Source organism: Alexandromys fortis, unplaced genomic scaffold (genome assembly GCF_014885135.2).
Source record: "Alexandromys fortis isolate MF-2015 unplaced genomic scaffold, M_Fortis_MF-2015_v1.1 scaffold_7, whole genome shotgun sequence".
NCBI lineage: Eukaryota > Metazoa > Chordata > Mammalia > Rodentia > Cricetidae > Alexandromys > Alexandromys fortis.
The window spans coordinates 20,627,791-20,642,281 of record NW_026067920.1 but is presented as its reverse complement, the minus strand read 5'-3'; the positions used below and the strand labels follow the sequence as shown (position 1 = coordinate 20,642,281).

Below are 14,491 nucleotides of genomic sequence, written 5' to 3'. Positions count from 1 at the left end.
AACTCACAGAGATCCACCTGCCTCTGCCTCCCGAGTGCTGGGATTAAAGGCGTGTGCCACCACCGCCCGGCTCATTTCTCTTTAATTACTTAGAATTTGTTGAGTGAATGTGTCTATTCCCAAGTAGTTCTGAGCGAGCACTGTGCGCTGATGCTGCTTTCAGGCAGGCTCCAGCATGAACCACCAGCTTAGCTCCCTGCTTGAGCACTTTACCCTCTGGAGACACTTAGGAAGTAGTTACCCAAAAACTAAATATGAACTCTGTTCTAGATAGTGGATTGCTTTTTGTCTTTGTTGTTGTTTCATTGTTGTTGTTTTATTTTGGTTTTGGTTTATCAAGACAGGGTTTTTCTGTAGCTTTGGAACCTGTCCTGTAACCCGCTCTGTACACCAGACTGGCCTTGAACTCACAGAGACCTGTCTGTCTCTGCCTCCCAAGTGCTGGGATTAAAGGTTTGTTCCACCACTGCCCGACAGGCTGTTCTAAATAGTTACGTCAGTTTGACACAAACTAGTCAGCTGAGAGGAGGGGCTCTCAGTTAAGAAAATGCCTCTAGCTGGGAAGTGGTGGTGCATTCCTTTAATCCCAACACTCAGGAGTTAGAGGAAGGTGGATTTCTATGAGTTCAGGGCCAGCCTGGTCTACAGAGCAAGTTCCAGGATAGCCAGGTCTACACAGAGAAACCCTGTCTCAAAACAAACAAGGAAAAAAAAAATGCCTTTATAAGATTGGGCTGTGGGCAGCAAGCCTGTGGCACATTTTCATAATTAGAGATTGATGGGGGAGGGCCTAGTGTGTGGTGCCACCCTGAGCTGGTGGTCCTGGGTTCTCTAAGAAAGCAGCTGAGCAAGCCAGTATTAGCACTCCTCCATGGTCTGCATCAGCTCTGGCCTCCAGGTCCCAGCCCTGTTTGAGTGCCTGTCCTGACTTCCTTCAGTGCTGGACTATGATGTGGACGTGTAAGCCTTTGCTCCTCCAGTTACTTTGGCCATGGTGTTCCATCACAGCAATAATAAGCCTAATGAATACAAGGTTTGGAAGGACCTGGTACCTGGGAGAATAAGAGATGATGTTAGGAATAGAGTGGATAACCACTGTGGATGGTTTGAAAGCAAAGTGATGTCTTCTGATACAGTTTTTAAATACCCATAGTAAGTGCTTGATTACTAACCCACTCTTTACTGTTTCCTTCCAGTTTGTGAAGTGTGGCTATGCGGGCTCTAACTTTCCGGAACACATCTTCCCAGCTTTGGTTGGAAGACCTATTATCAGATCAACCACCAAAGTGGGAAACATTGAAATCAAGGTAATGTTTTATTCATCGCTATAACCATGAGGATGTGTGAAGTGATCTTTGAATTAAGTAGTGTAAAGTACAATGTCAGGAAAAGCAGAGAACTGCCAGTAATTGTAATTTATAGTAACACTTCAACAAAGGCAGAAAGACCCTTGAAGTTAATTTTATCTTTTTGTTTATGTATAGCATGGTGCCATTACGATTTGGAGTATAAAATACCAGCTTTAAAATTAAGTAGAAAATTGATACATTTTAGTCATCTTAGTGTCTCTGAGACTTGGGGCTTTTCTCTCCGTGTTCCCATAGGCTGACCCTCCTACTCTTATGCAGTCAGTCAGGAGAAACCCAGAAGTCTAGAACTGGTTTCTCTTCTCACTATTACAGTTGATTTTCATAGTGCGGGAGGAAGTCAGGTTGATCTTTATTTGGTCTTAACACTATTTGTCTTACTGTAATGGCAGAAGAGGGCAAGTTGCCATTAGCCAAAGTACTTTGTGTGAGAGACTCAACCATTTTTTCTCCCACTGATCTAGAGATCAAGCAGGAATCACATTTCATAAGAAGTAGATAATTAAAAGAACATTTTTCAGATAGGGTCCAGATGATGTAAACCAGTAGAATTCAGGGGCTTTTTTAGTGAGGCTTTTTTTTTTTTTTTAATAGTTAGCATTGTTTGGTCCTGTTTGGGCAGCCTTTGGTAAGAGTTAGGATGCTGGGACACTTGTTTGAGTGCTAAGAAAGGTGACAGGTGTAATGGATGATAGAGATTCCTGTGTTTTAGGTCTCTACTGTGGGAGCCAGAGAATTTAGTTAGATGATAGATAAAAATACACATGGAAACTTAGGGTCTAGGTTTGTTTTAAAAACCTAAAAGTGAATTCTGGCCTTTGGTAGGTTTCAACAACTAAGTGGTTCACTCACTATAAGACATTTTAGGATAGGCCTTGCAGGGAAATCTTGTTGGAATCCTTTTTCTTTTCATAAATTTTCATTCTGATTAAATTTTATCTTTTTTTTTTTTTTTTTTTTTTTTGGAAACAAAGTCTTACTATATAGCCTGGCTGACCTTGAACTCGGAGAGGTGTGCAACAGGAAGCCTGGCAAATTCTGTCTTGAAAGAAGTTCAACATGAAATTCAGCTAGTACTGTGATGAGGGAAAACTGAGTGGAAATAATGCATTTTATTTAATGTCTGGCTTTTAAACATTTTTATGAATGATAGCATTTTTGAAGTTCAGAAAAAAATATAGTCATTTTTAAGTCTCCAACACAACAAAAACAACACATTTCTTCTCTCTTATTTTCTTGCTTCTTAGAAAGCCCAAGTAGTTAAAAATCAATAGTTTTCTTATGAGACATTTTTCAGGGACGGCTCTAGTAGCGATTGCTGATATAATTTGTCATTCTGTGTTTACGTCAGTTCTTTTCACGCTGCTGTCTTTGAAGCCTTCAAGTTAAATTGCTTTTCTTTCACTTGAATACTAGGGCTTAGTTAGATAAACACACCTGAACTAAATTCTTACTGAGCTAGACCGTGTATTTTCCGTGTTTTCTTAATTGAAGTTCAAAGTTCAATTCAATAATTTTTGGAATCCCCGTGCTTAGTGAATTGACTTATATTTGTAAGTCTTGTTAGTTAAAATGTGATGGTAGACTAAGACAATGAAAATTTAAATCATCTAGTTAATTTTCATTTAGAAGTAATTACTGTCCGTGTTCATTTGGCCCTGATAATTAACACCATAAGATATAGTAGTACTGCATCTGACCTCAGCCTAATTGTCTCTGTTGCTTGTATGTTTAAACATTTCAGTGAGGATTTTATGTAGGCCTTTTCTGACTCTTGCTTCTACCTTCTCTTTCTTCACCTTTCTTGACCTGTTGAAGTAGAATAACAAAAAGATGGTAAGTGAGGTTACACACATGCTCTGTTTGTTTTCCACTTTTGCCTGGCGGGACAGTAGTTGTTGTTTTGTGTCCCTTTAGTATTGGGGAGGGGGAAAACCCATATTTTTGTTTTAAGTACTTTAATTTTTAACCTTTTTTATTTCTTCAGTTTTGTAGCAACTAATAGTTCTATACTTTCCTGATTGCATACAATGAACCAAACAAAACTAATTACTAACATAGTTTTTAATTTTTTTAATTTTTTTGTAGATGAATGTTATAATTAAAATGGAATGTGGTGTGCATAATACAGAAATGAAGTAGCTATGTGATACAGATAGAAAACGGGTGAATTTGTTACATTTGGGGACTTAAGCTTATCGATTGATGTTATATATTGCCTATTATACTGAATGCATCTGTTTGCAGCCAGTATGATAACATATATGTATTTGATAAACTGAGTAAATTTTTATTTTATACATGAATCATAAGAGAAAAAGGTAATAAAATCTGTTTCCATGTCATCCTTCCTGATGAGTAGGTTTGACATTATCTGAGACTAAATAAGAAAAAAATTACAGTCCTGTCAGGCTTTTCCACAAGTAAAAGCCCCCCCCCCCCCATGAGTAAATACCATGCATAGACCTCCCTTCTATCAAACAAACAAACTAGAGGCTTGCTGGGCCTGTCCAATTGGACTCTTATTACATTTTTCTGTGGTAGTCTTTAAGTCTGGAATTTTTTTTTCTGAATAAAAGAGCATGCATTGTCTTAAATACTGAAGAGAGTTTTAGACAGGGCGTACTTGTAGAGAATAGTATAAGCATAATTTTAAAGTTCTTTTTAAATCAGGAATAGAATATCTAATTGGTATTGTTCTTTCAGTATAAAAGTAAAATCCGCAGTATGGTGGGTGAAGAGAAAGAACATGTTTTGAGATGTAACTTCACTCTGTAATCCGAATTCCAGCCTGCATGTCCCTGATTACAGATACTTTCCTTATAGGGATGTAATTGTGGTTTAAAGCTTGTAGTTTTTTCTATTTTCTGGTTCAGAGTGACATTGTTCAAAATCATTCTTGGCAAATATAATTTATTCTAAATAAATGACTGTTGCCCGGTGTCTCAGTTCCTTTTTTTCTCCCTCTCTTTTCTTTTTCTTTCTTTTCTTTCTTTCTTTTTTCTTATGGAGCCTGTCCTGGAACTCACTCTGTAGACCAGGCTGGTCTCAAATTCACAGAGATCCGCCTGTCTCCGCCTCCCTAGTGCTGGGATTAAAGGTGTGCTCCACCACCGCCTGGCTTCCTGTGAGTTTCTAAGTTCCAGGTGAGGTTTAGGCTTGAAGTCCAGTGGTGGGCAACAGTAAAATTTCAGGGCTGCTCTGAACATTTCCTGCTTGCTTCTAAAGGGAGGAGGGAACTTAAGATTCTTTGATTTGATTGTTGGTTTTTTGGTTTTCAAGGCAGGATTTCTCTGTTTAGCCAGCCTTGGTCATCCCGGAACTTGATCAGTAACAGGCCACTGAGGTCTGCCTTCCTAGAGCAGGGATTAAAGATGTGTGCCACCACCGCCCAGCTGGGTTATTAGCATTTTTGACATTTGAAAATTGAAAGGTTCTAAGGTAAAGTTTATATATGGTCTAGGTTTTGTTTGGAGGTTTTGGTAATTAGTTGGTTGGTTGTGTGTGTGTGTGTGTGTGTGTGTTTCCTCACATAAGGTTTCATATAGTTTAGGTTGGAATTAGGTGTGGAGCCTAGGATAGCCTTGAGGTACTGATCTTCCTGCCTCTATCTCTTTGTTTTTGGTTTGGGTTTCTCTGTGTAGCCCTGGCTGTCCTGGAACTGACTCTGTAGACCAGTGCCTCAGTCATTTGAGTGTTGACATTACAAGCTGTGCCACTATTCCTGGCTGTTTGGTGTTTTGATCTTCCTATGCAGCCCAGGCTGAGCCTGAACTCTGACAGTCTCCATCTTCCTACCTAGACCTCTGAGGTACTAAGATTGTGTGTGCCACAGTACCTACATTCGTTGTTTGTGTTCTGCTTTTTGTTTTTTGTTTTGTTTTTTTTTAATTTTTTTCATGGTTTTTTTTGAGACAGAGTCTCAGATACCTCAAGCAGGCCTTGAACTTCTGATCTCTTGCCTCTCTCCCTTCCAAGTTCTGTGATTACAACGTGCCCTCCTACCTGATACTGGTCTGTACTGGGATGGAGCCCAGGGCTTCATGCATGCTGAGCAAGCACTATACCAGCTACGTAACATCCCTGGCCTGTTTGAGGGCTTAAAAAACAATTTTTATCAACAAATTTTTCACTAAGTCCCTTAGGCTTATACATCTCAATTTTTAAATGTCCCTTTTTGTTCATAAGGGACTAAACTCAGTGTCAGATGGCCCTTTCAGTTAATAGTTCATAATATGTGGGACCCTAGAAGAAGATTCATAAAGCTTTTATTTTGAGTTGCTATAAGCCTCTGGTTTTGGTTTTGGTTTTTGAGACAGGGTTTCTCTGTGTAGTCCTGGCTGTCCTAGAACTACTTTTGTAGACCAGGCTGGCCTTGAGTTCACAGCGATCCACCCGCCTCTGCCTCCCAAGTGCTGGGATCAAAGATATGCGCCACCATCACCACTCAGCAATAAACCTCTGTTCTTTAGAGGAATAAAGTAAGTGTAATTTGTTGATATTGTATTATACTTACTCTAAATTGGTTGAAATAATAGTAACTATCAATCAACTCATTATCTAACTCAGTTGTCTTGTATAGTATAATAAAAAATTCATTTATCATAGGAACAAATAAATAACAAATTGGTATGAAATTATACTTAATAGCTAAAAGTAGCATATATATTTGCAGGTATAGATTTTTTCTCTGCTTTTAATTAAGAAATTTTTGTTTAACACATATAACTACGTTAAACAGGTTTTACAGACTCTCCATATATCAATCACCTAGATTTCATTCAGTATTAATATTTGTTATTTTAAACCAGGTGTAGGGACAATACCTTCTATCCAACTTTAATCCCAGTACTAGGGAGTCAAAAGGGAGACAGATCTCTGTATGTTTGAGGTCAGCATGTTCTACGTAATAGAGTTCCAGGACAGCCAGGGCTACATAGATGGACCCTCTTTCAGAAACAAAACATTTATTATTCTGGCTAATTACATAACTATACATCCATCAAAATGCCCTGGGTTTTTTGTTTGTTTGTTTGTTTTGGTTTTTTGCTGTTGTTTATTTTTGATGTTTCACTAAGGAACAGATAGTAGTAAACTTCTCCCTAAATACTTCACCATGCATGCCTGTATCCAGAGTTCACAAGTAGAGATCTTTCCAGTTTTCCATTTTCTTCCTGAAGATTCTGAGTAGTTAATAGTCAAGGAACTTGAGTATTAATTTTGGGAAAACTGACTTTATAAGAAATTAGTTGCTATAGAAAGTTTTAGTGATCTTTGTTTTCCTTTGCCATTAGTGTATCTTTCAGAAATCTGACTTTTAATAGACTCCTTATCCTGGTTTTCAGGTTTAAAATTATTTTTCTGGGACATTTCTAGGCCAGTTTTTTTCCCCCATTATCGCCAGCATTGCAGATTGAACCCTACTACCCCTTAAGATTATTAAAAGCCTAATTTTACATCTTCTCGTGTTAGTTTTGCAGTTTCTTTTCTTCATTTCCTCAGAATTCAAACTTTTATTATACCAAATAACTATTTCTGGTACTAAATTTTAATTGAATTCATTAATGTAGAAATAATATCTGGATTGGTGATTTCTAAAACATTTAAATATTAAGATTCTGTTTACCTTGTTTTTATGTGGGTCTCCTTCAACTCTGGTTGAAGACAGGTTATGAGTATTGTGCTTCATGAAAGATAGCATTCATTTCCAGTATTACACTTCAGGATTAAAAATGTTGCCCATGGGAGAACTTTGAAGGAGTTGTTTTAATGCATACATTATGGATAGACGCTTGTGAAGTCCATTAATGGGTATGCGTAAGTAATGCATTGTTATAGAGAAATGAACAATCATGATTTTGCATCTACATTGATATAAATCATTTTGATAGAAAGAAATGTGCTTGTGTTCATTGAGCATTTTTCAAGTTTTTTTCCCGATGTGCTATTTCACATATCACAGGACTTATTTTTTGAACATTTGAGCAAAAGAAACAGATGAAACCTCATACAAAACCCTTCAAAATATGAAAATGTGGGGTTTATTTGTGCTAATGCTCTTCTTTTGGAAACATGTATTAAAGGTAAGGTCAATTTATTGATTTAAATACATAGTACATAAAATATTGATTGAACTTTGTAAACTGTTCTTGAAAGAAAAGAGTATTAGCTTTGGAATAAAATACTTGATCTGCAAGTCCAAGAAAAGTTAAAATTCAGTTATTCTCGAGCTTTTAAAATCCAGGAATATAGTTGTCTAAAGCTTCTTTACATAAAACTTTGTTTTAAAGCTTTGCTATCCCGTCCTCTAGGATCTCATGGTTGGTGATGAGGCGAGTGAATTGCGCTCCATGTTGGAGGTTAACTACCCTATGGAGAATGGCATCGTACGGAACTGGGATGACATGAAGCACCTGTGGGACTACACATTTGGACCAGAGAAGCTGAATATAGACACCAGAAACTGCAAGATTTTACTCACAGAACCTCCCATGAACCCAACCAAAAACAGAGAGAAGATTGTAGAGGTAAGTTTTTGATGGGCTGGATAACCTTGTGTACCTCTGTGATAGAATGTAAAACAGAATTTTTTTCTTCTTGCTGCTTCTGCTGCTAAGGATAAATAAATGTAATCATTTCTCCCTAGATCTTGATTGTTTTGCATTTCCTACAAATTGGCGGTTGCTCATCTGAAATCTGAAATGCTTTGATCATGTTTATGATGCTTATGAAATTATGAATTTTGTAACAAATTTTGAATATTATCAGGGAATTCACCTGATAAATAGGCAATATTCCAAATTTAAAATTAGAAATCCCAGCTGGATGGTTGTGGCATATGCCTTTAATCCCAGCACTCTGGGAGGCAGACGCAGGTGGATCTCTTCTGAGATCAAAGCCAGCCTAGGGCTACAAAGCGAGTTCTAGGACAGGCTTCAAAGCTACAGAGAAATCCTGTTTCGAAAAACCAATAAAATGAATGAATGAATGAATGAACGAACGAACATCAAAAATCTCTTTGGTCTCAAGCATTTTGAATAAGGGCCAGTCAGCATGTATATGCTAGTAGATGAGAACATTCCCCTCCCCAAAAGTTAGGTGATTAAATTAAGTAGTTTATTAGAAAGTAATAAGACTAATGGAAAAATAGTAAAGCCTGTGTGTGTGTGTGTGTGTAATTCAAGACAACAATCTGGGATTCAAGGTAAAAACTAGGAAGTCTTTGAAATAATAACTTTTCATCAAAGAAATGAGAGGAGACAGTGGAGATAAGGCTGGGGGCCAGAGGGAAGAACCTGCTGAAAGATTAAAAAGGCTACTGAGGTGAGGGCAGGAGAACTTTGTTATTGATTTAAATAATGGACTTTGGAGGGCTTTACATTTTGTTGGTATATGCACACACAGCATTACTTTATTAAAGGGTTGTTGGAATAAAATGTTAGAATATTCCAAAATTGTAAAATTGAAGTTCTGTATAGTTCTCATTTCAATCAGTTGTTAAATATATAAATATTCAGAGTGATAGCCCTATCAGTCAGTGAGTGATTACAATAGAAGACCAAAAGAAATCATTTTAAGATTTTTCTCAGCTGACGTGGGCTGCAGAGAATGAATGCAGATATGACCAGGGAGGGCCCAAGAAAATACCTCCCTTCAGTGTAACTCAGTGTGAAGTAGAGTTACAGTCTGGACTCAGATAGAGAGTCAGTGGGCTGGGCAGCTGAGCAGTCTCTACATCTGACAACTTAGTGTTTTAATTTTTGTCTTCTCCTCTGTAGTAGGAGGCTGTTTGTTTGTTCCTGGCTGCTCAGCCCCAAAATAACCACATAGAAACTGTATTAATTAAATCACTGCTTGCCTATTAGCTCTAACTTCTTATTGGCTAGCTCTTACATCTTAATTAAACCCATTTCTATTATTTTATATTTTACCACAAGGCTCATGGCCTACCAGCAAGATTCCAGCTGGCAGCTTGCGTCTTTGTTCTTTGGTGGCTTCATGGTGTCTCTCTGACTCCGCCTTCTTTCTCCCAGCATTCAGTTTAGTTTTGCTGGCCTAAGTCTATTCTGCCTTGCCAGGCCCAAGACAGATTCTTTGTTAACCAATAGTATTCATAGCATACAGAGGGGAATCCCACATCACACCTCATTTTACCATTCATTCATTCCACTGGTAGGGAGTCAGATACAGAGTCTCATTGAAACTAGAAAGAGCTCTTCTTCTGGATTACATCCCCAGTTCTATTTCTTTTATTATTTGTTTTTAACTGGGGGGGGGGGTAGGGCCAGTTTTGACTTAGTTTGGGGAAATAGATATTTTTTCCTCTTATTTATGTGGTGTGTGTTTATGTATAAATGTCCGTGAATGGGCAGTTTCTGGGGAGTTAGTTTTTGTTTTTTACCATGTGGGTTCTGGAGATTGAACTTGGCCTTTCACAGCTGAGCCATCTCTCTGGTCCCAAGAAGATATTTTATATTGATGTGTGTGTGTGTGTGTGTGTGTGTGTGTGTGAGAGAGAGAGAGAGAGAGAGAGAGAGAGAGAGAGAGAGAGAGCGCGAGCACACCCACGCGCATATGAGCTAGCACAGGCATGAAGGATTGCCACCCTGTGTATATGACGGTGAAAGGCACTTTACGTGAATCATTTCTCTCTACCTACCTTGTGGGTCCTGGGGCTCAAATTCAAGTTGTTAGACTTGCAGACAAGCACCTTTACTGGCTGAGCAATCTTGCTGGTCCCAGACAGGTAATTTTTAAAAGGGATATCAATTTAGGAAATTTTGTGTGAAATTTGCTCTCATACCGATTAGCCACTGATTATATTGTATTCAGAAATCTTTGCTTGTAGCACCTACAAATGCTCTAGAACTTGACTCAGGTGTGCATACATGCTTGCAGGCACACATGCATGCGTGTATCTAAAACTGCCCTAATAATTGAAATTAAAGCTAGGCTTTATAAGGGCAAGAACAATTCGTTAGCATAGATGATTCCTCGGGGTCCTTTGATTGCATCTTAATCAACTGATCTGCCATGTGATCATGAAGGAAGTATATAAATAGATATAAAGTTTTCTGTTTAAACCACCTCCCTTTTTTCCTTCTCTTTCCATTTTCAGGTAATGTTTGAAACTTACCAATTTTCTGGTGTGTATGTAGCCATCCAGGCAGTTCTGACTTTGTATGCTCAAGGTAAGTAAAGCTTAACTTTTAAGAAAATTAATTTAGCGAGCACTAGTGTGTATATGTGTTTGTGTGTGTTGTTTTGTTCCATTTGTTTTTCAAGAAAGGGTTTCTCGGTGTGACAGCTGTGGCTGTCCTGGAACTTGCTCTGTAGACCAGGCTGGCCTCAGACTCATATTCGCTTGCCTCTGCCTCCTAAGTGCTGGGATGGAGTGTTGACTCAGTGGTTAAGGGCATTGACTGCTCCTGCCAAGGACCCAGGTTTTCTGTTTCTCCATTTGGAGCCGTTTATGACTGCAGTTCCAGGGGGATCCTGTGCTCTCTTCACACCAAGGGCACTGCATGCATCTGGTAAACAGACATACATTCAGGTAAACACTATTATAGAAAAAATAAATAAAAAGTGAAAAGACTTTTACTTATGTAAGACCACACTTCAAAACTTGACAGTTGCCGGGCGGTGGTGGTGCATGGCTTTAATCCCAGCACTCGGGAGGCAGAGGCAGGCAGATCTCTGTGAGTTCGAGACCAGCCTGGTCTACAAGAGCTAGTTCCAGGACAGGCTCCAAAACCACAGAGAAACCCTGTCTCAAACAAAACAAAACAAAACAAAAACAAAAACAAACAAACAAAAAAAACTTGACAGTTGTATGTGTGTTTGTCTGTGTGGCATATGTATGTGTGCACAGGGATACGGGCTTGTGGAGGCCAGAGGTCAACATTAGGTATCTTTCTCATTCTATGCTTCCTCTTTAGAGACAGGTTCCCTCTTTAGTTGACCTGGAATTCACTGATTGATGAGGATGACTGGATCTTCCAATCTCCTTCCCAGTGCTTACAGCCTGTGTTGCTACTACACCTGTTGTTTTATGTGGGTGCTGGGGTCCAGACGCTAGTATAACAACCACTTTGCCTAGCCACCTGTAGTGAGAGCTGCAGGCAGGCCTGCTTTTTGTCCCACCAGGCTCCCGCACCCAAAATAACAACACACAAATTGTATTCTTTTAAACACTGCTTGGCCTGCTAGCTCTAGCCTCTTCTTGGCTAATTCTCACATCTTGTTTAACCCATTTCTAATAATCTGTGTAGCACCACAAAGTGGTGGCTTAACAGGAAAGATTCAGCATGTCTGACCTGGCGGCTGGCTCCATGGCGTCTGCCTGCGTCACTTCCCTTTTTCCCAGCATTCTGTTCTGTCTACTCCACCCACCTATGTTCTGACCTATCAGGCCAAGCAGTTTCTTTATTAATTAACCAATGAAAGCAGCAGATAGACAGATGAGCCTCCTCCATCAGCCATCTACTCGGACCACTTTTACAATTTGCCTCTTATTATGTAAAGGCTATACACATTTTCACTTGCTTTATTTAATAAATGAGAGTAAACATAGAATTTGTCCTCAGAGTTGGCTTGAGTTTAAAAAATATTTCAAAAGGTTAGTGTGCTGAAGTTTTCTGTCAGTTTGACAAATGTTAAAGTCGTCTGAGAGGATGCTTCTAGGACCAGGCAGTGGTGGCGCATGCCTTTAATCTCAGCACTAAGACACAGAAGCAAGCAGATCTCTATGAGTTCCAAGCCAGCCTGGTCTACAGAGCTAGTTCCAGGACAGCAAAGGCTACCCGGGGAAACCCTGTGTCAAAATAAACAAATAAATAAATAAATGATTCTATAAGATGGGGCATTTTCTTAATAATTTTCTTAGTCATCAGTCATTTTTCTTAGTGCCTGGTATGGGCATGATGGTAGCCAGCCCCTTGTGGGTGGTGCCAACCCTGTCCCGGGATTCTATAAAAAGGCAAGCTGAGCAAGCCAGTAAACAGCACCCTTCCATGGCCTCTGCATCAGCTCCTATCTCCAGGTTCTTGTGCTTTTTGAGTTCCTGTCCTGTGGTAAAAGCCAAGTAAACCCTTTCCTTCCCAAGGTGCCTTTTGCCATGGTGTTTCATCACAGCAGTAGTAACCCTAACTAAGACACCATAAAAAGCTTATTATGGTGCCAGGCTTCCAGCGCCAGGAAGGTCAAGACAGGAGGATTCTGGGGGCTTGCTGGCCAAGTAGTCTGTACTGATCAGTGAGTCTGGGTCAGTAAGAGATCCAATTTCCTCAGATACCAACACCCATGTACCAAACAAACCACATATTCCTTTAACTCCAGTTCTGATGGATGTGGAGACAAGAGATTGCTGGGTTTGCAGGCTTCCAAATTACCAGAGAAAACGCCAGCCCTGGACCCTTCCTCAAAGGAGTAGGTGGGGGAGGGAGGAGGATACCTGGTACCCACAAATACATAGATACACACAGAAATTTAGCAAGTAAATAACCTTTGAAAATTTAGTAAGGTAGCGAGCAATTGAGGAAGACAGCCATATCAACCCCCTGTCCTCTGCAGGTACATACATACCAAAACAATATCTTGGAAAGATCAGGATAGCAGTATAGTGGTTTTATCAATCTGTCACATTAATCAGGGAAAAACAAGTTATATCAACTTAAAAATGGGACTGTTTATAAATTTATTCATTTGTCAAAGATGAACAGATATGACAGTGCATGCATATTTACATAATAAGGTGAGAGTAAGCATCTTTACAGTGCTTGATGCATCCATAGGCAAATGTATGTGTATTATATGTAAATTATATGTAATAAGAAAGAAAAAGGGCAAAATAGGGCAAAATAAAGTACAGCTTAGCCGGGTGGTGGTGACGCACACCTCCCGAATACTGGGAGGTAGAGGCAGACAGTGGCTAGCCTGATCTACAGAATGAGTTCTAGGATAGCCAGGACTACACAGAGAAATCCTGTCTCAAAAAACAAACAAACCAAAAAAAAAAAAAAAAAAGCGCAAAAGAAAGAGAAGGGTAGAGAGAACATTCAAAGATGAGGAAATAATAAAAGCAAATTATAGATAATGTATATTCAGGGAAAAAGACAAAAATGAGTTATAAAGGGCTGGTGAAGAAGCTTGCCAGAGTTTTTGTTTGTTTGTTTGTTTTGTTTTTGAGAGTGTCTGACTGTCCTGGAACTTGCTCTGTAAACCAGGCTGGCCTCGAACTCACAGAGATCCGCCTGCCTCTGCTTCCCAAGTGCTGGATTAAAGGCGTGCACCAGCACGATCTGAGTTTTGATCCCCTGAGCTGTACATAAAGATGAAAAGAATATTTTTATATAAAATTGTCTTCTGCACACATGTACAATATTAATATGTAAGACTTTTTTGTGTGAGTTTTTAAAAGCTCTGTTTTTCTCGTTTTTTAAATAGTGTTTCATGCAATCCAGGCTGGTTTTCAGCTTCCAGTATAAGCCAGGATGAGTTAGAATGCTGCTACATTATTTTTAGTCAGGATCTCATTGTCTAGCCTTGGCTAGTCTAGATCTTTTTGTGTAGACAAGGCTGGTCTCATTTGCATCTGTCTCTGAAGTGCGCATTAGTGCCACACTCAGCCTGACCTGGACCTTCTCATCCTTGTCTTCCCAGTGTGCCCAACCAGAAAAGCTTTCTTTTCCCTCAGAATTGATTCTTGGCTTTTTTCAAACATTTTTTTTTCCTTTTTAAAAATTTTATTATTGTAGCCTGGAGAGATGACTCCGTGATTAAGAGTACTTGCTACTCTTCCAGAGGAGCTGAGTTCAATTCCAAGCACTCATGTTGAGTGGCTCACAATTGCCTATAACTGCAGCTTCAGGCACTTTAATGTCCTTTTGTGGCTATGGCAAGCACGTGCATGCGCTCACACATACACAAATAATATAAAAGTAAATATTTTACTAAAAATTATTAGGGTTTGTGTGGGGGTTATAATAATGCCATGCATGTGTTTAGAGGTCAGAGGACAACTTTGCAGAGTTGGTGATTTTCTCCTATCTTTACATGGGGTTCATAGATTGAGCTTAGGTCACCAGGCTTGCTTTGCAAAGTGTTTTATTGTCTTGCCAACTTCT

The 14,491-nt window shown here is 39.2% G+C and overlaps 1 protein-coding gene across 1 annotated transcript in view; it reads left to right on the top strand.

Annotated features, from left to right (window-relative positions):
- Nucleotides 1–10,651, top strand: part of Actr2 (actin related protein 2) — a 22,303-nt gene extending 11,652 nt beyond the window's left edge. The window contains exons 2-4 of the mRNA XM_050140875.1: nucleotides 1,197–1,307; nucleotides 7,679–7,894; nucleotides 10,486–10,651. Of these exons, the coding sequence (XP_049996832.1) occupies nucleotides 1,197–1,307; nucleotides 7,679–7,894; nucleotides 10,486–10,566 (408 nt within the window). The 3' untranslated portion in view covers nucleotides 10,567–10,651. The remainder of the gene's footprint in view (nucleotides 1–1,196; nucleotides 1,308–7,678; nucleotides 7,895–10,485) is intronic.
- The last annotated feature ends 3,840 nt before the right edge of the window (nucleotides 10,652–14,491 follow it).